Here is a 22,174-nt window from a genome sequence, read left to right as displayed (position 1 = left end):
GAATTTCAAATTAAATGTATTTTGGGTTTCTAACTCCTGTTTTTTTTCCAATATGATTTAAAAGACAAATGCATGAAATAATTATAAATGTATCTTAAGAATCCAGTGTATAAGTATGTAATTTGTGAGATAACAATAACATAAAGGGGTGAAAACAGATTGTATATGAGTGGAGTTTTTGTACACTATTGATGCTAAGGTGGTAGTATTTTTTTTTTTATTGTTATTTCCCCAATACAATTTTTTTTCTACTTATATAGCATGGTGACCCGGTTACATATACATGTATACATTCTTTTTTCTCACATTATCATACTCCATCATAAGGAACTAGACATAGTTCCCAGTGCTACACAGCAGGATCTCATTGCTAATCCATTCCAAAAGCAATAGTTTGCATCTATATCCCCAAGCTCCCAATCCATCCCACTCCCGCCCCCTCCCCCTTGGCAACCACAAGTCTCTTCTCCAAGTCCATGATTTTCTTTTCTGTGGAAAGGTTCATTTGTGCCATATATTAGATTCCAGATGTAAGTGATATCATATGGTATTGGTCTTTCTCTTTCTCACTTACTTCACTCAGTATGAGAGTCTCTAGTTCCATTCATTTTGCTGCAAATGGCATTATTTCCTTCTTTTTTATGGCCGAGTAGTATTCCATTGTGTATATGTACCACATCTTCCTAATCCAATCATCTGTCGATGGACATTTGGGTTGTTTCCATATCTTGGCTACTGTGAATAATGCTGCAATGAACATGCAGGTGCGTGTGTCTTTTTTAAGAAAAGTTTTGTCCAGATGTATGCGCAAGAGTGGAATTGCTGGGTCATATGGTAGTTCAATGTATAGTTTTCTGAGGTACCTCCATACTGTTCTCTATAGTGGTTGTACCAGCTTACATTCCCACCAACAGTGCAGGAGGGTTCCCTTTTCTCCACACCCCCTCCAGCATTTGTCATTTGTGGACTTACTAATGATGGCCATTCTGACTGGTATGAGGTGGTACCTCGTGGTACTTTTGATTTCCATTTCTCTAGTAATCAGGGATGTTGAGCATTTTTTCATGTGTTTGTTGGCCATCTGTATATCTTCCCTGGAGATAAGGTGGTAATATTTCAAAATAGATTGTTATATGATGATGTTAACCAACTGTAATTCCCAAGGTAACGTTTAAGAAAATAACTAAAAAATATACAGAAAGGGAAATGAGAGAAAAATTAAATAGTACACTACAAGAAGGAAAAACAAACAAACAAAAAAGGAAACACAACAAAAGCAGTAATCAGGAGTTCCCATTGTGGCACAGCAGAAAGAAATCCCACTAGTATCCATGAGGATGTGGGTTCAATCCCTGGCCTTGCTCAGTGGGTTAAAGATCTGGTGTTGCCGTGAGCTGTGGTGTAGGTCACAGATGCAGCTCCCATCCCCTGTTGCTGTGGCTGTGGTGTAGGCCAGCAGCTGCAGCTCCAATTCAAACCTTAGCCTGGGAACTTCCATAATCCATGGGTGTGGCCCTAAAAAGCCAAAAAAAAAAAAAAAAAGAGGCAGCAATGAAGGAATTTAGAAACCTCAAGAAGATATCACACATAGAAATCAAATGGCATGATGGTAGAAGTAACCTCTTCCCAATCATTAACTTTATATGTAGTTGGATTAAACTCCAAATAAAAGCAGAGAATGGCAGAAAGGATAAAAGAAACATGATTCTAGTGTACGCTATGTACAAGGGACTCACTTTAGATTCAAAGGCACAAACAAGTAGAAAGAATGGAAACAGATACTTCATGCAAATAGAAACCAAAAGAGAGATGGAGTAACTATACCAATATCAGACAAAACAGACTATAAGTCAAAAGCTGTTTAAAGAGGCAAAAGAGCAATATATTGATGAAAGGTCCATATATCAAGAAGATAAAGCAACTGTAAACATATATGTACTTAACAACAAAGTCCCAAAACACATGAATCACAAACTGTCATATTTGAAGGGACAGGTATAAAATAATAGTTGAAAACTTCTATATCTTACTTTCATTAATGGACAACTAGAAGAAGATCAATACAAAATAGAGAATGTGAATAACACTACAAACCAACTAGACATAATACACATATATAGAATATTTCCTTCAAAAAACACAGAACACATATCTTTCTCAAGTACACAGGGGACATTCTCCAGGATAGACCACATGTTAGGCCACAGAACAAGTCTCAAAAAATTTTAAAAGCCTGAAATCACTGAAAGTATCTTTTCTGATCATAATGGAACGAAGCTAGAAATTAAGAAAAGGAAAACTAGAAAATTCACTAATCTTTAGAAATTAAACAAGATATTCCTTTGACGGGGGAGGGGAGGTTTACACCCACAGCATACAGAAGTTCCCAGGCCAGGGATCAAACCTGTGCCACAGCAGCAACCCAGGCCACTGCAGTGACAACACTGGATCCTTAACCCACTGCACCACAAGGAAACTACTAAATAAGATATTTTTAAACAACTTATGAGTTAAAGAACAATTCACTAGGGAAGTAAGAAAAACTTTAAGGCATTCCCATCGGGGCTCAGTGGTTAGCAAACCCAACTAGCATCCATGAGGGCACAGGTTCAATCCCTGGCCTTCTTCTTTGGTGGGTTATAGATCTGGAATTGCCATGAGCTTTGGTGCAGGTCACAGATGCAGCTCGGATCCCGCGTTGCTGTGGCTCTGGCTATAGCTCCGATTGGACTCCTAGCCTGGGAACCTCCATATGCCACGGGTGCGGCCCTAAAATAACAACAACAACAACAAAAAACCCAAACAAAAAACTTTAAGATAAGTGAAAATGGAAACACAACATACCAAAGTTTAGGAAATGAAGAAAAAGCAGAACTTGGGAGACAATTTTATAGCTGTTAACACCTACGATAATTTTATTTATTTATTTAGCTTTTTAGGGCCACACCCATGGCATGTGGAGGTTCCCAGGCTTGGGGTCCAATCAGAGCTACAGCTGCCAGCCTACAACCACAGCCACAGCAACATCAGATCTGAGCCACGTCTGCAACCTACACCACAGCTCTTGGCAATGCCAGATCCTTAACCCACTGAGAGAGGCCAGGGATCAAACCCACAACCCTCATGGTTCCTAGCTGGATTCGTTTCTGCTTCACCATGTAGGGAACTCCCACACCTACATTAATTTTAAAAAGAAGAAAGATCTCAAATCATAACCTAACATTTCACCTTGAAAAACTAGAATGAGCAAACTAATCCTAAAGCAAGATGATGCCAGTAAATAATAACGCTTCAAGTAGAGACTAACAAAACAGAGAAGAGAAAAATAAAGCAAATCAACAAAAGTTAAAAGTTGGTTCTTTAAAGAGATCAACAAAAAATAAATAAACCTTTTTTTCTGAACTGAGGGGAAAAGAAGATAGAAGAGGCAAATAATTAAAATAAAAAATGAAAGTAGGGACATTACCACCAACTTTTATAGAAACAAGAAAGATTAAAAAGAAAATACCGGAGTTCCCATTGTGGCGCAGTGGTTAACGAATCCGACTAGGAACCATGAGGTTGCGGGTTCGATCCCTGCCCTTGCTCAGTGGGTTAACAATCCGGCGTTGCCATGAGCTGTGGTGTAGGTTGCAGACGCGGCTTGGATCCCGCGTTGCTGTGGCTCTGGCGTAGGCCGGTGGCTACAGCTCCGATTCAACCCCTAGCCTGGGAATCTCCATATGCCGCGGGAGCGGCCCAAGAAATAGCAACAACAACAACAACAACAACAACAGACAAAAGACAAAAAGACAAAAAAAAAAAAAGAAAATACCATGAACAGTTGTATGCCAACACATTAGATAACAAAGATTAAATGGACAACACATTACTTCTTTTTGAGACACACAGTATTACCAAAACTCACTAGAGAAATAGAAAATCTGAACATACCTATGCAAAGTAAAGAGACTAAATAAATAACCAAAATCTTCCAAACAAGAAAAGCTCAGAACCAGATGACTTTCATGGCAAAATTTAATACCAATCCTTCTCAAACTCCTCCAAAAAAAACAGAAGGGGGAATACTTCCTAACTCTTCCTAAGGTCAGAATTACCTCAATACTAAATCCAGACAACAACACTACAAGAAAAGAAAACCACAGGCCAATATCATATATGAACATAGATGCAAAAAATTCCTAACAGAATGCTAGAATAACAATTCCAATAGCATATCAAAACGATTACACTATGACCAAGTGGGACTTACCCCAGGAATAGAAGCGTGCTTCAATACACAAAATACCAACCAATGCAGCAAAGCACATTAACTGAACCAAGGAAAAACAAACATATGATCATCTCAATTGATGCATAAATGCATCTGACAAAATCCAACACCTTTGCATGATAAAAACTTAAATCAGGAAAAGAAGGTAGGTGGTGAAAAAAATAATCCTATGTAAAGAAAGGTGTGATATTTGCCCTCAGCTACAAGTGATCTCTAAGCCAGTATAATATCCTAATATCAGCGTCTTTGTTTGCCTGGGGTTTTTTGCTACAGAGCAGTCTAACAATGTGATTTATGACTAGGGCTTTGGGATACATGTCAGTTCCAACCTCTGGAGAAACAGTAAACTAAAGGTATTAGTGTGAACCTTAGGAAGGGTTGGAGACTAAAGGCCAGCCAGGTAGGTAGTGTGCAGCTGAGCAGCAAGAAAAACTCCAGAGCAAGCTTTCCTAGTTGGCAATACCCTGCACAAATTTTCACACTTTACGGCTGGGAGGAAATGCAAGAATAACTAAAGTCTCCATGACTCTCCCACATGCTCCCCTATGCATCTCCTTCTTTGGTTGGTTCTAATTTGTATCCTTTTTCTGTGATAAAACTTTTTTTTTTTTTTTGCTTTTTAGGGCCACACCCAAGGCATATGGAAGTTCCCAGGCTAGATGAAGGCTACAGCTGCCAGCCTACACCACAGCCACAGCAACACAGGATCTGAGCTGCATCTGCAACCTACCATATCATGGCAATGTCAGATCCCTGACCCACTGAGTATGGCCAGAGATCGAACCTGCATCCTCATGGATACTAGTCAGGTTCGTTTCTGCTGCTCCACGACAGGAACTCCATGATAAACTTTTAAGTGTAGTGCTTTTCACTGAACCTGAGAGTAGCTCTCAGGACCCCAAATTTGCACTCAGACTGCACTCAGCCAGTCTGAAGTAAGGTAGTCTTGTGGGATCTGTCCCTCTAACTGTTTAATGTGATTAACTTCAATGCAGAAGGGAACTTAAACTGATAAAGAGCATTTATGAATCCCTATAGGTAATATGCTTAATGGTGAAAACTGAAAACCTTTCCCCTAAGATCAAGAATAAAACAAAGATGTGTACTTTTGCCACTTCTATTCAGCATTTTATTGGAAATTCTAGACAGACCAACAAGGCAAAAAGATAAATAAAATGTACCCAAGTTGGAAAGGAAGAAATACAATATTGTATGGATGATATGATCTTATATATAGGAAACTGTAGGGAAAAAAACCTGTAAGAATAAACTGAGTAGGAGTTCCCTGGTGACCTAGCTTAATATTAAGGACTTACATTGTCACTGCTGTGGCTCAGGTTCAATCCCTGGCCCAGGAACTTCTGCATGCCACAGGCACAGCCCCCCCCCCCCCAATAAATAAATAAACTGAGCAAAAGTCGAGGATGTAAGATGAACACACAAATATCAGTTGTGCTTCTATACACTAGAAATTAACAATCTGAAAGGGAAATTAAGTAAACAATTCCATTTATAACAGCTTCCGAAAGAATAAAATACCTAGGAAAAGATTTTAAATAAGGAGGTGAGAAGACTTGCACAATGAAAACTATAAAACATTGCTAAAAGAAAGTAAAGAAGATCTGTCATAAACTACATTGTGTTCCCCCATCCAAATTCAAATGGTGAAGCCCTAACCCCCAATGTAAATGCATTTGGAGATAGGGCCCTTATGGAGGTTAATTAAGGTTAAACAAGGCCGTAAGAGTGGGGTCCCAATACAAAAGAACTGGTGTCTTTATAAGAAAAGAAAGATACATCAGAGCTCTTTCTTTTCCTACATGCACAGATGAAAGTGTATATGAGGATATGGCAAGAAGACAGCTATCTCCAATTCAGGAAGGGAGTTATTCTCACCAGAAACTGAATTTACTGGTGCCTTGGTCCTGGACTTCTAACCTCCAAAACTGTGAGAAAAAAAATTTTTATTATTTAAGCCACCCAGTCTGTGGTATTTTGTTATAGCACCCCAAATAGACTAATACAACCTAAATAAATGGAAAGACCTCCTTTGTTCATCAATTAGAATACAAATATAGTTAAGATGGCAAAACTACCCAATCTACAGAGTCAATGAAATTCTTATTAAAATTTCGATGGCCTTTTCTGCAGAAATGGAAAAGCTGATACTCAAATTCATATGGAATCACAAGGGGCCCTAAGTAGTCAAAATGATTGAGAAAGAATAAAGTTGGTGGATTCACACTTTCCCATTTCAAAATTTACTACAAAGCTACAGTGATTAAAATAATGTGGTACTGACATAAGCACAGGCACAAAGACCAATGAAATAGAGAACTAAGAATCTAGAAATAAAACCACATGTCTATGGCCAGCTGAATTTCAACAAGGGTGCCAAGACCATTCAAGGAGAAAACAATAGTCTCTTTAATAAACGGTGCTTGAGACAATGGGATTTCCACAAGCAGATGAATGAAGTTGGTACCTTATTTCACACAATATACAAAAATTAACTCAAGATGGGTCAAAGACCTAAATGTAAGAGCTAAAACTATAAAACTCTTAGATGAAAAACTAAGGGTAAATCTTAATGACATCAGATTTGACAATGGATTCTTACATACATTTGACACTAAAAGCACAAGCAACCAAAGAAAAAATAAACTAACTTCATGAAAATTAAAAAATGTGTGTCAAAAGAGATCAAGAAAGTGAAAAGAAGTGTTTCCCCTTGTGGCTCAGCAGGTTAAGAACCCAACATAGTGTCTGTGAGGATGAGGGTTAAAGATCTGGCATTGCCACGAGCTGCTGGCATAGGTCACAGAAGTGGCTTGGATCCGGCACTGGTGTGGCTGTGGCTGTGACTGTGGCTGGCACCTGCAGTTCCAGTTCAATCCCTAGCCCCAAGAACTTTCACATGCCACAGGTGTAGCCCTAGAAAAAAAGAAAGTGAAAGGACAACATACAAACATTTACAAATTACTTATCTGATAAGAATCTAGTATTCAAAATATATAAAGAACTCTAACAACTCAACAACAAATAGACAAACAACCCAACTAAAAAATGAGCAAAAGGCTTGACATTTCTCCCAAGAAGATATTCAAGGAGTTTCCACTGCGGCTCAGTGGTAACCTGAGTAGTATCCATAAGGATGTGTGTTTGATCCCTTGTCTCACTCAGTGGGTTAAAGACCTTGTATTGCCGTGAGCTGAGGTGTAGGTCACAGAGGCAGCTAGGATCCTGTGCTGCTGTGGCTGTAGTGTAGGCCAGCAGCTGCAGCTCCAATTCGCCCCCTAGCCTGGAAACTTCCATAGGCTGTAGGTTCAGCCCTAAAAAACAAACAGAAAGATATCCAAACAGCCAACAAACATGAAAAGATGCTTAATGTCATTAGAGAAATGCAAATCAAAAACCACAATGAGACACCACTTCATACTAGGATGGCTAGAATGAAAAAGTCATTATTAGCAAAGACTGGAACTTTGATGCACTGTTTCTGGGAATGTAAAATGGGGTAGCCACTGTGGAAAACCAATTTGGTGGTTCCTCAGAAAGTAAAACATGACCTGCAATTCGACTCCTAGGTAGATATCTCAAAGAACTGAAAACAAAAACTCAAACAAATACATGCACCTTAGTGTTCATAACAGTACTATCCACACAAAAGCTAAAAGGTAGAAATAACTCAATGTCCACGAATGGATGAACAGATAAATAAAATGTGGTAAATACATACAAAAGAATATTAAACAGCCATAAAAAGGAATGAACTACTGATACATGCCTCAACATGGACGGACTTGAAAATACCATGCTAAGTTAAAGAAACCAAACAGAAGAGGTCAAAGAGGTCAGGTGTTGTATGATTCCACTTATATGAAATATCCGGAAAAGGTAAATTCATTGACACAGAAAGCAGAATGGTAGATGACAGGGACTGGAGTAAAAGGGGAATGGGAGTGACTGCTTAATGGGTAGGCAGTTTTCGTTTGGGGAAATGCAATGAAATTATTTTGAAATTTGATATTGGTAGTAGTTGTACACTATTGTGAATGCACTAAATATCACTGAATTGTACACTTTAGGATGGTTAATTTTACATTACATGAATTTCACCTCAATGATTAAAAAGAGAATATGATTGTTTTTTTTCTACTAACCCGATGAATAATTCCAGCAGAGTGAAGGTGCTTGATTCCACAAAGCATCTGATAGAGAAGGTAAGACATTCTTTCATGATCTAGTTCCATCTGAATCACTTGACAAAGATTTGCATCCATGAGCTCCATAACTATGTAACTTCATGGGTGAAAAAAGATGACAGCTAAAGTATACAGTAATAATTGAAGAGTAATATACTAAAAATTTTAATTATCATACTCACACATCTTGAAATTCTTCTAGGGATTTCTGTGGTGTGAAAACATTCAAAAGGCCAATTATCTGCGGTAAAAGCAGAGAAATGGGAAAATTAGAAATTACATTACTCAATATTTTCATTTGGGAACTGCAAATAAATGGATTTATTTATTTATTTTTATTGTTTATTTATTTATTTATTTTTTGCTTTTTAGGGTTGCGACTGCAACATAATAAGGTTCCCAGGCTAAGGGTCCAATTGGAGCTACAGCTGCCAGCCTATGCCACAGCCATAGCAACAAAGGATCTGAGCTGAATCTTCGACCTACACCACAGTTCATGGCAATGCCAGATCCGTAACCCACTGGGCGAGGTCAGGGATCAAACCGGCAACCTCATGGTTCCTAGTCGGATTTGTTTCTGCTGCGCCAAAATGGAAACTCCGCGGATTTTTTTTTTTTTTTAAGCCACTCTCAAAGAGTTCTCTGGTGGCTCAGTGGGTTAAGGATCTGGTGTTGTCACTGCTGTGGTGTGGGTTCAATCCCTGGCCTGGGAACTTCCAGGTGCCATGAGTGCAGCCAAAAAAAAAAAAAAAAAAAAACCACCTCTCAGTGTAAAATTTTTTTCCAGACTTCTGTTCTAAGCTCAAGTAATCTCTCTTATTTTATACATTAAAACTTCATCAGGAGTTCCCACTGTAGCTCAGCGAATTACGAACCTGACTAGTATCCAAGAGGACATGGGTTTGATCCCTGGCCTCACTCAGTGGGTTAAGGATCCAGCATTGCCAAAAGCCATAGTGTAGGTCACAGACAAGGCTCAAGGCCTGTGTTGCTGTGGCTGTGGCTGTGGCTGGCAACTGCAACTCTGATGTGAACTGCCCTAGCCTGGGTACTTCCATATGCTGCAAATGCGGCTCTGAAAAGCAAAACAAAACAAAAAACCCAAAGACAAACTTTATGGCCAGTGTATGGGAGCAAACAGTAGGGAAGCAGAGCAAAGAGGCTCTGTAAGGCAGTGAAAATACTCTGAATGATACTATAATGGCATACATTATGTCATTATACATCTGTCCAAACGTATAAAATGTACATCACAAGAGGGAACCCTAATGTAAACTATAGACTTCCAGTAATAAGGATATGTCAATGTAGGTCCACTAATTATAACAAATATACCATTCTGCTGGGAAATGTTAATAATCTGGGAAGCTATGCATGTGTGGGAGTAGGGGGGTATATGGGGTGTCTCTGTACCTTCCTTTCAATTTTGTTGTGAATCTAAAAAAAAATAACCCTTAAAGATTATATCAACAGAGTATCTCAAGATCCATTCCATTTATGAACACTCAATTACCAAGGACCTACACTATATAATCCTCTACATATTTTGTAAGCAAATCTTAAACATCTTCTGTCAGCTCTTACCCAACTCCATATCTCTATATAATTGCAGTCCTTTTGCCCCTTGGTTTTTCTTAATACTACACTTTCCCAACTTTACTACTAGTCCATTAGTACATCCATAGGCATGCCCTCTCTACCACTATTCTGTCTTAATCTTTCTCCTTTATCTGTACCTTTTTCCTGGTATTATGTATATGTTCTTACCCAAACATCTCTATGGATAATTCCCAAATATGCATTAAAAGTCCCTGCTTAGGAGTTCCCGTCGTGGCGCAGTGGTTAACGAATCCGACTAGGAACCATGAGGTTGCGGGTTCGGTCCCTGCCCTTGCTCAGTGGGTTAACGATCCGGCGTTGCCGTGAGCTGTGGTGTAGGTTGCAGACGCTGCTCGGATCCCGCGTTGCTGTGGCTCTGGCGTAGGCCGGTGGCTACAGCTCCGATTCAACCCCTAGCCTGGGAACCTCCATATGCCGCGGGAGCGGCCCAAGAAATAGCAACAACAACAACAAAAAGACAAAAGACAAAAAAAAAAAAGTCCCTGCTTAGCTTACGATTCTCAAATTTTCATTGCTATTCACATGAAGCTTCATAAAATAATATAAAATTGAATTCATTATTGTTCCTACCCAAACCCCTTGCTTTTCCAGAGTGTCTTCTTTTACAATAGAAAGATAAAAATGATTTTTGACTTTTTTTTCAATATTTGCACCATAATAAGTATTTAAAAGAATGCTATCCATTTTATCGTCAGTCTAAACTTCAACGTCTTCTTTCCACTCCCTGTGCTACTACACACATTGAGGATTCTAACACTGCTCATGCCATAATAACTTCTAACACTTGGTTCCCTGACGGTTTTCTGCCAGTCCAGCCACTATTTTACTGCCTCTACTATATGGTAATCAAAAGACCTGATCACATTACTTACTTTCTCAAAAACGTAATGCCAACAAAAAAATTCCGAAAGTCTCTGGCAGTACATTCAAAGCCTGCTATGACAGGACATCGACCCACTTCATCTCCTGCTAAGCCACACTAAATTAGTTTAATTTAGCCATACTAAATTAGTTTAAAGAATGTTGTTCTTTTAAAAAACTGTCAAGGCATTTAAACATACTATTCTCTATATTTGTCATTAACCTACTAACCTCTAACTACTAAACCTTCAAAACAGGCCACTTTTGTAGGGCTTGACAATCCTTAGTCCTTGACAGAGCTGAGTATTCTACTTGTCTCCACAATATCTTATGTTATAATGACATTTAACACCCTGTAGTATAGTCTTACTTTCACAACATCCTCTTATTTCCCTTTATAATTGTGGCATATAGGAAAATACTTGACATATATTTTTGAAATGCCTATCTTTTATATTTAGGAATGGGAATGTTTTTCTAAATATAAACTTTATAAGGGCAGAATCTATGTTACTCATTTAAGCATAAAGCTTTGCTTATAGAAGCCATTCAAATATTTATTTGTTCAGTGAATAAATTCAGAAAAATAATTTTCAGATCAGAGAGTAGGAGTTCCCGTTATGGCGCAGCAGAAACGAATCCAACTAGGAATCATGAGGTTGCGGGTTCAATTCCTGGCCTCACTCAGTGGATTAAGGATCCAGTGTTGCCGTGAGCTGTGATGTGGGTTGCAGACACAGCTCGGATCTGGCGTTGCTGTGGCTGTGGCGTAGGCCAGCGGCTACAGCTCCAATTGGACCCCTAGCCTAGGAACCTCCATATGCCGTGGGTGCAGTCCTAAAAAAGACAAAAGACAAAAAAAAAAATCAGAGAGAGTAAAACAAATTTGTTTAAGACAGAGGAAATGATAGTAAGTATCTAGTGGCTCTAAATGAATTCTTATCTCCTCAATAGAAGAACCATATACTTGGGGAGACTTGGAGAAATAGTAAAACTCTTCTAGTTAATATCTGGGAAATCCCAGAATAGAAGAGATGTGTTAAAGATGAAAGGCACATAGAGATAGGAGATTAGTGGTTGCTTAGAGCTGAGGAGGATGGGAGATGGGGAAATGAAGGCTAAAAGAATGGGGTTTCTTTCTGAGGTGATAAAACTGTTCTAGAACTGACTGTGGCAATAGTCACACATTATCAGTGGATATACTAAAAGCCACTGAATTCTACACATTAAATGAGTTTGTTGTATGGTCTATGTGAACTGTATCTCAATAAAGCTGTTATGAAAAAGATTAAAATGGACAGCTGTCCTGCTTTTCAAAAAGAGAAATAAAATCACATCGATCACAGACTGGACAAACAAAAGTCAAGGCCTGATTAAGTGGTGGTATATGACTACTTCGAAAGAAATAAAAATTACTAGGAACATGTAAAAATTCATTGAGAAACTTTATTTACTTCTGTGAGTAAAAGCAACAAAAACAGCAGCAGATCAGAGAAATGCAACCAGATATAATATACGAAGATTTCAAAAAGGCATTTTTGAAAATGTCACTAATAATAATATCCTTGTGAATAGGTTGAAGAATTGGGGAGATAGGTGTAATTTTTTTTGTTAGACATGTAATTTTTGCAGTATACCCAAAGGTTACTAATGAATAATCCAACTAGTATGAAGGCATTCTGAGCAAAACTGGTAAGTGAAGCCAACAAGTGAAAAATCAAAGAAGAATGCATTCTCCAACAATCTAGTAAGATGAGCCAAATTTTACATATGAAATTGAATAGGGAGATATAGAACATACTATACTTATTCTCTAAAACCAAAAGAAAAAAAAGTAAAGAATGGGAAAGGTCTGTGACAAAAAATAACTTGCTTAGATAATATGAGTCAAATAGTCTAATGGTGACCTGATTTCCAAACAGGATTACAGAATGTCCATGGTTAAGAGATGACATGTCTCAGTTTCTCTCAGAGGATTCTATCATACATGCAGTACTGTGTACTAGTTGACACAGCCAAGTACACTGAGAGATAAATAACCAAGTTGAAAAGGAAACTCAAAACCGTCTACGAAAAGAGTGGAAAATGCATGATATGAATGTACTTAATACCACTGAATTGTGTAATAAAAACAGCTAGGAGAGTAAGTTTTATTATGTGTATTTTACAATTTTTTAAAAAAAAGAATGGAAAACTAGACTGTTTAGACTAATGACAAAATGACTTGTATAGAACATAAAACTGTTGAAAAGGCAGGACATTATAAAAATATCCATACATCAGGGAGTGGAAAAGTTCGATTATCATCATTCTTTTCCTCACCTTTAGATTGATATTCATTCACTGAAGAAGTACATTTTCAGTTTCTATTCTGTGCCAGCACTCTTCTATGTGCTAAGGGCACTGCCTGGATCAATCTGTGCCAACCCCATCAAAGGATTAACCATGTGAAACAAACTTTCCATTTAGTCCAGAGAACCATCTTTCTCGGCAATCAGTCATCTAAACCCAGGAGGTAGATGTTACTGGCCATCTCCCCAATGCAAAACCAAGGCAATGCCACAACCACTAATGCCACAAAACAGGCTGCAAGGGGTATAAGGTGTTCTATTCCAGGGCAGGAGGCCACCAGCAAAACCCTGACAAGTAACATGCCTGGCTCCCATCTAGAGTAAGAATGACTGACACAACTTCTTTCCCACCACTGACGAATTTTAATTTTTATCTCTACACTCTTTTTAAGTTTTATTATTATTATTATTGTTATTTTTGCTTTTTAGGGCCACACCCATGGCACATGGAGGTTCCCAAGCTAGGGGTCTAACTGGAGCTACAGCTGGTGGCCTACGTCACAGTTATAGCAAAGCAGGGTCCTAGCCTCATCTGCGACCTACACCACAGCTCACAGCATCCTTAACCCACTGAGCAAGGCTAGGAATCTAACTCGCAACCTCACGGTTCCTAGTCGGATTTGTTTTCACTATACCACAACAGAAACTCTTATGCCTTTTTAAAAATGCTATTCTTCCTCTCTAGGAGGCTCTCTTTCTTCAACAATCCAATTTTTACCCCATCTTTAAGAATCAGCCTGGTACAGCCCTTCCCTAAAGCTTTCCCATTTCATTAAAGCTCACAGCAATCTTTTCTCTCCTTAAATCTCAGTACTTATTTTCCATTTGCCATAATTTGACAATTAAACATTTACTGCTTTATCACATTTAATACTTAACTCTTTATGTATGTATTTTGTCTTCAAATAACATGTAAGCTCTTCAAATAACATGTAAGCTCTCCAAATAAGAGTTTACTCCTTAATTTCCATGAACTCTTCTCCTTAGAGGCTAATACACAGTGGCTTACACATAGCTAGCTCTCAAAATGTGCTAAATTGTGTTATCTGCAATCAGAAAGTATTGAGCTCTTTATATTTTATAAACTCCTTTGGACAAACACCACAAAACATCTCTAGTCAGATACTTTGTTTAGTACTTCATAAAACTGTCCCTTGCACAATTCAGTGCTAATTTATTTCCTCTCAGCTGGAGAAATCATCCCATTAATATAATCATAAAAGTATTGGAGTTCCTGTTGTGGCACAGTGGAAACAAATCTGACTACGAACCATAAGGTTGCAGGTTCAATCTCTGGCCTTGCTCAGTGAGTGGGTTAGGATCCGGCGTTGCTGTGAGCTGTGGTATAGGTCACAGACGCTGCTCAGATCCTACATTGCTGTGGCTGTGGTGTAGGCCAGCAGCTATAGCTCTGATTCAACCCGTAGCCTGGGAACTTCCATACGCTGCAAATACGGCCCTAAAAAAAGCAAAAAAAGAAAGTATCAGTATGTTTAACGTAAGTTTTCAAAAAGTGTAAGAGGGGTGAAAGCTATGTTTAAGTCTTTATAATCATTACAAAATTAGGAATATTTTACTCATTCCATTTAACTATTTTTTAGTTTCTGATAAAACGCTTTATCCAATATTACTAAATAAAGTTCTAATGTCAAAAAATAATGGTAACAATTTCATCTCTGTGCTAAGGCTCTAGTTTTCTGAAATGTCAGCTTAACAGAAAATAAACAACAGAAGATGACATCAAATCCTAAAGTTCTAAAACATCTACCCCAAATTAAATGTCAGAAAATTACACAATCTAAATTTCAAAAGCCATTTTTCTTCTGATACAATTTAATAAATTTGAGAAAAAGTTCACAATGTACATATCCCTTTAAGCAGTGTTTCAAACTAAAAGAACAATTAAAGTACCTATTTTAAGTTTTTTGATATTCATGTATTCATGAACAAACCTTAATTTCATTTACACTTAAGAAATATTCTAAAATGTTCACTTACATTTTTGTGATTTACACATTTCATAAGAACTAGCTCTCTGTAAGCACGCTTAGCATGAGTCTGATTCTGAAATGGCCGGCTTAACTTCTTGATTGCAACATTTCTTTCAAGAATGGCATCAAAAGCTGCACTGTAATAAGAAATTTAAAAACAACAAAAAACTTAATAAAAAATCTGCAAAACTGAATTTATGAAACATTCACATAGAGTCTGCACTTTCTCCAAAGATAAATGCAGTGAATTAACTCCCAGCCTTTGATGTTAAACATGTTTCTTCTGTTAGAACATATTCCGACAATGTACAGAATTGTTAAACTGTTTAAGATGCTAATGGATTAAAAGCAAAACAGACTGTGAAGAAAGAGACTGCTTCTTCACTATGTGTCATCGAAAATCCACCTAACATACAATAGGCATTCAATGCACAAATGTTAAGAATGAGTTTTCAGGTCCAAAAGACAGCTTAAAGTCTAAATGAATCCTTCATCTGGAATCTACAATCAATTCTACTCAGGATACTTGCTGAAGAATTCTACATAAGTACATCACACTTCCTCCTCTTTAGACACAACAAAATGAGCATAGAAGGAAGGTACATATAAAGGCATCTATACTAAAGAATGTTTTATAAAAAGATTTAAAATTTGTTTTGGAGGAGAAATTAAAAATCAAGATGGGAGTTCTCATGTGACACAGTGGGTGAAGGATCTGGCGTTGTCACTGCAGCAGCTTGGATCACTGCCATGGCACGGATTCAATCCCTAGCCTGGGAACTTCCACACACCACAGGCGCAGCCCCCCCCCCAAAAAAAAAATCAAGGTGTTTATAAATATAGGTACTATGTATGTTTCAGGACATGAGAAGATGCTTCATCACTATTAACAGAACATCTATAATTCTGGGAAATATAACACTATAGTCATTACTCTTCATATTTTCCCCTACCATGTGACATTGACCAAATAGTGCATTCCATAAATGACAGGTCAGAGAAAGTAAAACACAAGTTTCTTAAAATTATAGAATATTTGATTGAAAGAGACTTCAAAAATTATTTTGATTAATCACTACCTTATATAGGGCCAGAAAGGTTAAGTAATTCACCCACAGCTAGCCAGAAAGTTAAAAGCAAAGATGAGATTAGATGACTAGGACATGTGGTCATCCTTTTCATACTGGATCACATACCATACTATAAAGGATGATTTCTGCTACATTTGGAAAGTCATCATACTATTGATTAGAATTATTCTCTCACCTAATTGGAAATCTGAGTTTGTTTTATGGCTATTTTAATATATCAAATACAGTGAAGAAATATAGGTATTAAATGGCTATAGCTATACATCCCACATATTCTGTAACTATTACCTATATGCATATACATACACACATACTAAACATACATAAATATTATAATCTTCACTTAGAAAATGCTTTTCTTACAGATATGTCCTTCTCAAATAAAAAAAAAAAAAAGCAAAACAGGAGTTCCCGTGTTTTGGCACAGTGGTTAACGAATCCGACTAGGAACCATGAGGTTGCAGGTTCGAGGTTGTGTGCTCAGTGGGTTAAGGATCCGGCGTTGCCGTGAGCTGTGGTGTAGGTTGCAGATTTGGCATGAATCCTGCGTTGCTGTGGCTCTGGTGTAGACCAGTGGCTACAGCTCCGATTCAACCCCTAGCCTGGGAACCTCCATATACAGTGGGAGCGGCCCAAGAAATGGCAAAAAGACTGAAAAAAAAAACAAAACAAAAAACACTAGGTATCATGCAAAATGACTAGAAGTTTTGACTGTTTCTGTATGTTTTACTTTTAACCATTAAATTCATTCCTATTTTTATCTGCTTTATCAAAGCAGTATTTCAAACTCTAAAAATTCAAAAGTATTTGAATGAACTATTTTGTATCCAAGGAAATTAGGCTTCTAATTATTGATTCTTAAATGTGCACAGGTTAGAAATGCCTGTAGATTCAGAGGCCCCAATCCAGACCCAGTGAATCTTACAATTTACAGAAGAGAATAAATGCTACTGTTTCCATTACATAAATTTAATTCTAATATTTTACCATAATTCCTCTGAATTTTTTAAGAAGAAATATATTAATACAGACAGAGCCCCCTTCCTTTTCTCTATTCTCAGAGGTAAGTACTCTCCTGAGTTTGGTGTTTAAGAATGGTTTCACACTTTTCTACACATATATGCTTCCATAAATATATTGTTTTCCATAGTTTAAACTGCATATATATAGTATAATATATGTATATTCTATATCTTGCTTTTAAACTCAACATTACATTTCTGAGATTATCCTTGTTGATATATAGCTCCAGTTCATTTTAAATGTTTTTCACTCTATGATTTTTTCATTATCCTACTTATAGATTTAATGCTGTTACCAATTTTTGTTACTATAATTGGCACTGCAAAGAACAGCCCTACTTACATATGTGTTTTTCTGTACATGTGCAAAAGCTATATATAAGAGTTTTTATAGAACCTGGGAGAAGTGTAGGGTTGTAAACACTTATTTTTTTAAAAATAGATTCCAAAACAAATCTGGTTCAAGAAGAGGTAATAAAGATATAACTATGCTTGAAAGAGGCTTAGAATTCCCTAAAACACTAGCTTATTATGCTGAGTGACCTAAAATCATTACCAGAACTGTTCCAAAGAGTGTTCTGATTTTCAGTTTATAAGGAATTATGCTGATCTATAAGCCCTAGGCTTTTTGTAGAAATTAGTTTGTAAATCAATTTTAAAGATACACAGGAGTTTTTAAATACATATAGTGAGATATTAGCTGACTTTATTCCCCAGTGTAAAATAAGATTTATAAAATTCCAGAATTGCATTACAGTGTAAAAGTGATGATTAAGTGAAGCTTCTTATTAAACAATTAGCTATGGGAACAGATGTATACAGGGAATTAACAAGCATGCCACTTATTCTTTCCTGATATACATACTTGTCTTTACATGGCTTATGAACAAGTATTTAATCATAATTTACACTTAAAGATGACAGTGCTGATTTATAGTTGTGTTTTATGAATAATAAAGAAGGCCATTAATCTCAGAACAAAACAATTTACTGTGTTACAGCTTTAATTTCAATTTTACAGTTTTAATTTAGTTTTTTGAGGCAAGCTAAATATTTACTAAGGAATCTATATTATGAGAGAAGAAAACAGAGCAGTTAATGATTCTTTGCCTAATTTTTGGAAATAAAAACTTACCATACTATTCCTTGAGCTCCTGAGCCTATTGGTTTTAAATTCTGATACCGTTTCAGGACAGTGAATGTAGAATCTCCAATCTCTACACTATAAAAATTGCTGTCACGCTTGCTTCTGCTCATGGTGGCAAGCAATTAATTTAATGGCTTCATCCAAAAATTCACCAAGAAGCTGCAAAATGGAACAAAATGTGATGTTAACAAAACGAATTTGCTTTATCTTAAAAATCAAGTCATCGCTCTGTTCACAGATTGTTAGATCATGTTAAAAGAGCTGTTTCATTAAAAAAACACAGTTACAAAGAAAAAAAAATCACAGAGCCTGGTTAGCATCTGTTATGCTTAAGGAAACAGAGTTTAAAAAAGGAAAAAAGCAAATAATTGTAATGAAACATGTTTTAAGGTCACTTTCAGTTTAGAAGTTTAAACCTGTCCTTTTAATGTGTTTATTTTAGAGTACCAAAAGCTTAATTTTTGTAACTGATAAACTTTCATTCAAAACAATTCACAATCTCAATGGGACATGGAACAAACAATAATAAACTGATAGGCTAGTAAGCTGGTTATCACGTATCTCCCACACCCAACAAACTAACAAAAGAAAAGCAGCACAGTGCTGTCAATATGACAGAGCCCCTGACCCCCAACAGCAACATCTGGGTGTAATGCACATGCTGAGATTACAATGGTTGAGAGAGGAGAATCAGACTAGAAAATATAAGATTAAAAAAAATGATGTAAGATAAAAGTTATTTTAAAAGAAAATATAAGAGCAAGAAGAAGCCCTGGATGTATTAGGATGTAAAACAAAACAATACTGTTCTGAATTGTTTGGGGCATCAAAAGCATAACCTAAGTTCTGAGCACATTTCTTGGCCATTTGTATGATTAAAAGCCATCACTGTTTTTCTACCCATTTCAGTATGGGTTACTGACAAACCAATTATCCTTACTAGACGAAAGTGGCCTATTCCAAAATGAATGCAAGACAACTCCTCCAACCTACTGTCAATATTTCACAATAAACCAAGAAATCAGTTAGGTCTAAAGAATTAATGGTGTGTGTGCGTGTGTGCGCATGCGCATGCACGCAGTTGTAAGACAATGCTAACAATAAAAACAACAAAAAGAAAAAGTCCAAACCCTGATAAGACTTACAATACAAAGATTTAATCAACAAATATTAAATGCTTACCATATGCCAGGCACTGTGCTGTGCCCTGGGGCCAGATCATGTGTACAGGCTTATAAGCTGGATTCTAATAGCTTGAATTCTCAGGGTAGGATAGAAGCCAGTGGAAAGTGCAGAGTAAGAGAGTGCCTTGACTAGATCCCTCGCTGCTACCTGGAGATTATACTGCAAGAGGAGGGGGAGCAAGAGTTTGAGGAGGAAAACTAGTGAACTATCAAACAAATCCAAATGAAAGAAATAAAATAAGCAGTCTTAGGTAAGCAGTGGAGTTAAAGAGACTAAACAGTATAGCTGTAAAAGAGAAGATAAATAAATTGGAAGCAGTTGAGGAAGGTAGAGAAATGATTTGGATAAATTGAAAAAAGGCTCAGAAAAATATTTCCAAAATCAATAATTAAACTAGTCATATAATACTTTCAGAGAGGACTGTGTGAAAGAACAAGTCTCATCAACTCTAAGTTGACAGACCATACATAGGCTTGTCAATTTCTACAAAAAAGCCTGTGGTGATACTGATTGGAATTGCATTGAGTAGTAAACATCAATTTAGGGAGAAACGACATTATAACAATTTTGAGTTTTCTGATCAATAAACATATTTGTTTCTATTTATTTGGTTCTCCTTAAGTTCTCTCAGCAATGTTTTACAATTTCCAATATACAGGTCTTGCAAAATTTTGTTCCATTTCTCCATAGCATTATTGAGATTTAGATGATGTTGTAAATGTTTTTTATGTTAATTTATTTTTATTTACACTTCAGTCGTTCATTGCTAGTACAAAGAAATACAATTAATTTTTGGTATAATAACTTTGTACTAAGCTCGATTATTAGTCTCAGTAGGCTTTTTTTTTTTTTCTTTTGGTGGATTCTTTGAGATTTTCTACATACACAAACTGTTTCATTTCTTCATTTCCAAATTTGATGGCTCTGAATTCCTTTTCTTGCCCACTGTACTGCCCCACTTCAATTCCCATAAAATCCTGAATATAAATAGTAAGAGCCAACATTATTCCCTCATTCTTGATCTTAGGGAAAATGCACTCAGTCTTTCACCACTAAGTATGATGTAAATTACAGGATTTTACTAGATGCCCTTTAACAACAGACTAAGAAAGTTCCTTCAAGTCCTAGTTTACTGAGAGTTTTTATTACTAAAGAAAGAGTATTAAATTCTGTCAACTGATTTTTCTCAATCTACCGATATAACATAGTTTTTCTTTCTTAGGTTCATATGGTGAATTACACTCCTTGATTTTCAAATGCTAAGCCAAACATGCTCCTGTAATGAATCCCACTTGGTCATAAATATTACTCTTTTCTGGTACTACTGATTCAGTTAGCTACAATTTCATCAAAGGCTTTTCCATCTATTTTTGTGGGGGTCTGTAGTTTTCTTTCATGTTAAGGGTAAATGCTGACTTGAAAGTGAGCTGCAAAGTATTCCCTTCTCTATTATTTTCTGAAAAACTTTGTATAGAACTGATATTACTTCATCTTGAATGTTTGATAAAATGACTCTGTGAAGCATTCGAGGAAAATAAATTTTTTTCAAGAAAATTCCAATTGCAAATTTATTGAAAAAAATATATAGGGCTACTCAGGCTATTTCTTCTTAAACGAACTTTGGTAGTTTGGTGTTTTTCAAGGAATTTGCTCTTTCATCTAAATTGTTGAATTTAATGTCTGTAGTATCTACAGTCATGTGTCTTCTTTCATTCTTGCTTGTAACCTGCATTGTCTTTTTTTCTTTCTTCATGAGTCTGGCTAGAATTTTATCACTATTATTGATCTTTTTTTTTTTTTTCTTCCCTTTTTAAGGCCACACTCGCAGCTTATGAAAGTTCCCAGGCTAGGGGTTGAATAGGAGCTACAGCTGCTGGCCTACACCACAGCTACAGCAATGCGGGATCTGAGAAGTGTCTGAGACCTACGACACAGCTCACGGCAACGCCGGATCCTAACCCAATGAGCGAGTCCAGGGATCGAACCTGCATCCTCATGGATATTAGTCTGATTCGTTTCTGCTGAGCAATGACAGGAACTCCCTATTACTGATCTTTTTAAAAAAGCCAGATTTTAATTTCTACTTTTCTTTACTGTTTTGTACTTCTCTATTTCATTGGTTTTCTGTTCTTTATTCCCTTTTTTGTTTTGGGATTACTCGTAATCTTTAATTTCTTAAAATGGAAGTTTCAGAGTACTGTTTTGAGAACTGCTTTTTATAATACTATAGGTATAAATTATACTCAATACTATAATTTACTCTTAAAGCACCACTTTATAACTTTATCCTACAATTTTTTTTACCACCCTATCTATATTTAATAACAATAGAAGCAAAAATTTATATGGAGCTTGCTTTATGCCAGGTTCTGTTTCAGGTGCTTTATAAATACTCTCCTAATCCTCACGACAGTCTTATCAGAGTTTT

General features: G+C 36.7%; 1 protein-coding gene across 7 annotated transcripts in view; it reads right to left on the bottom strand.

The window, feature by feature from the left end:
- MAPK8 (mitogen-activated protein kinase 8) overlaps nucleotides 1-22,174 on the bottom strand; it is a 119,046-nt gene that overhangs the window by 24,707 nt on the left and 72,165 nt on the right. For 6 of the 7 annotated variants that reach the window (XR_007132152.1, XM_047759906.1, XM_047759901.1 and 3 more), the window contains exons 2-5: nucleotides 18,550-18,720; nucleotides 15,309-15,438; nucleotides 8,661-8,719; nucleotides 8,437-8,575 (exon numbers count right to left, since the gene is read on the bottom strand). Coding sequence is in view for 6 of the 7 variants with exons in the window: in XM_047759906.1 (XP_047615862.1) it covers nucleotides 8,437-8,575; nucleotides 8,661-8,719; nucleotides 15,309-15,438; nucleotides 18,550-18,671 (450 nt within the window). In the remaining variant the exon portion in view is untranslated. Of the gene's footprint in view, nucleotides 1-8,436; nucleotides 8,576-8,660; nucleotides 8,720-15,308; nucleotides 15,439-18,549; nucleotides 18,721-19,743; nucleotides 19,906-22,174 lie in introns of all 7 variants that reach the window. The other variant, XM_047759902.1, reaches the window with a different exon arrangement.

Source organism: Phacochoerus africanus, chromosome 15 (assembly GCF_016906955.1).
Source record: "Phacochoerus africanus isolate WHEZ1 chromosome 15, ROS_Pafr_v1, whole genome shotgun sequence".
Lineage (NCBI taxonomy): Eukaryota > Metazoa > Chordata > Mammalia > Artiodactyla > Suidae > Phacochoerus > Phacochoerus africanus.
This window is presented reverse-complemented; position numbering and strand designations above follow the sequence as displayed.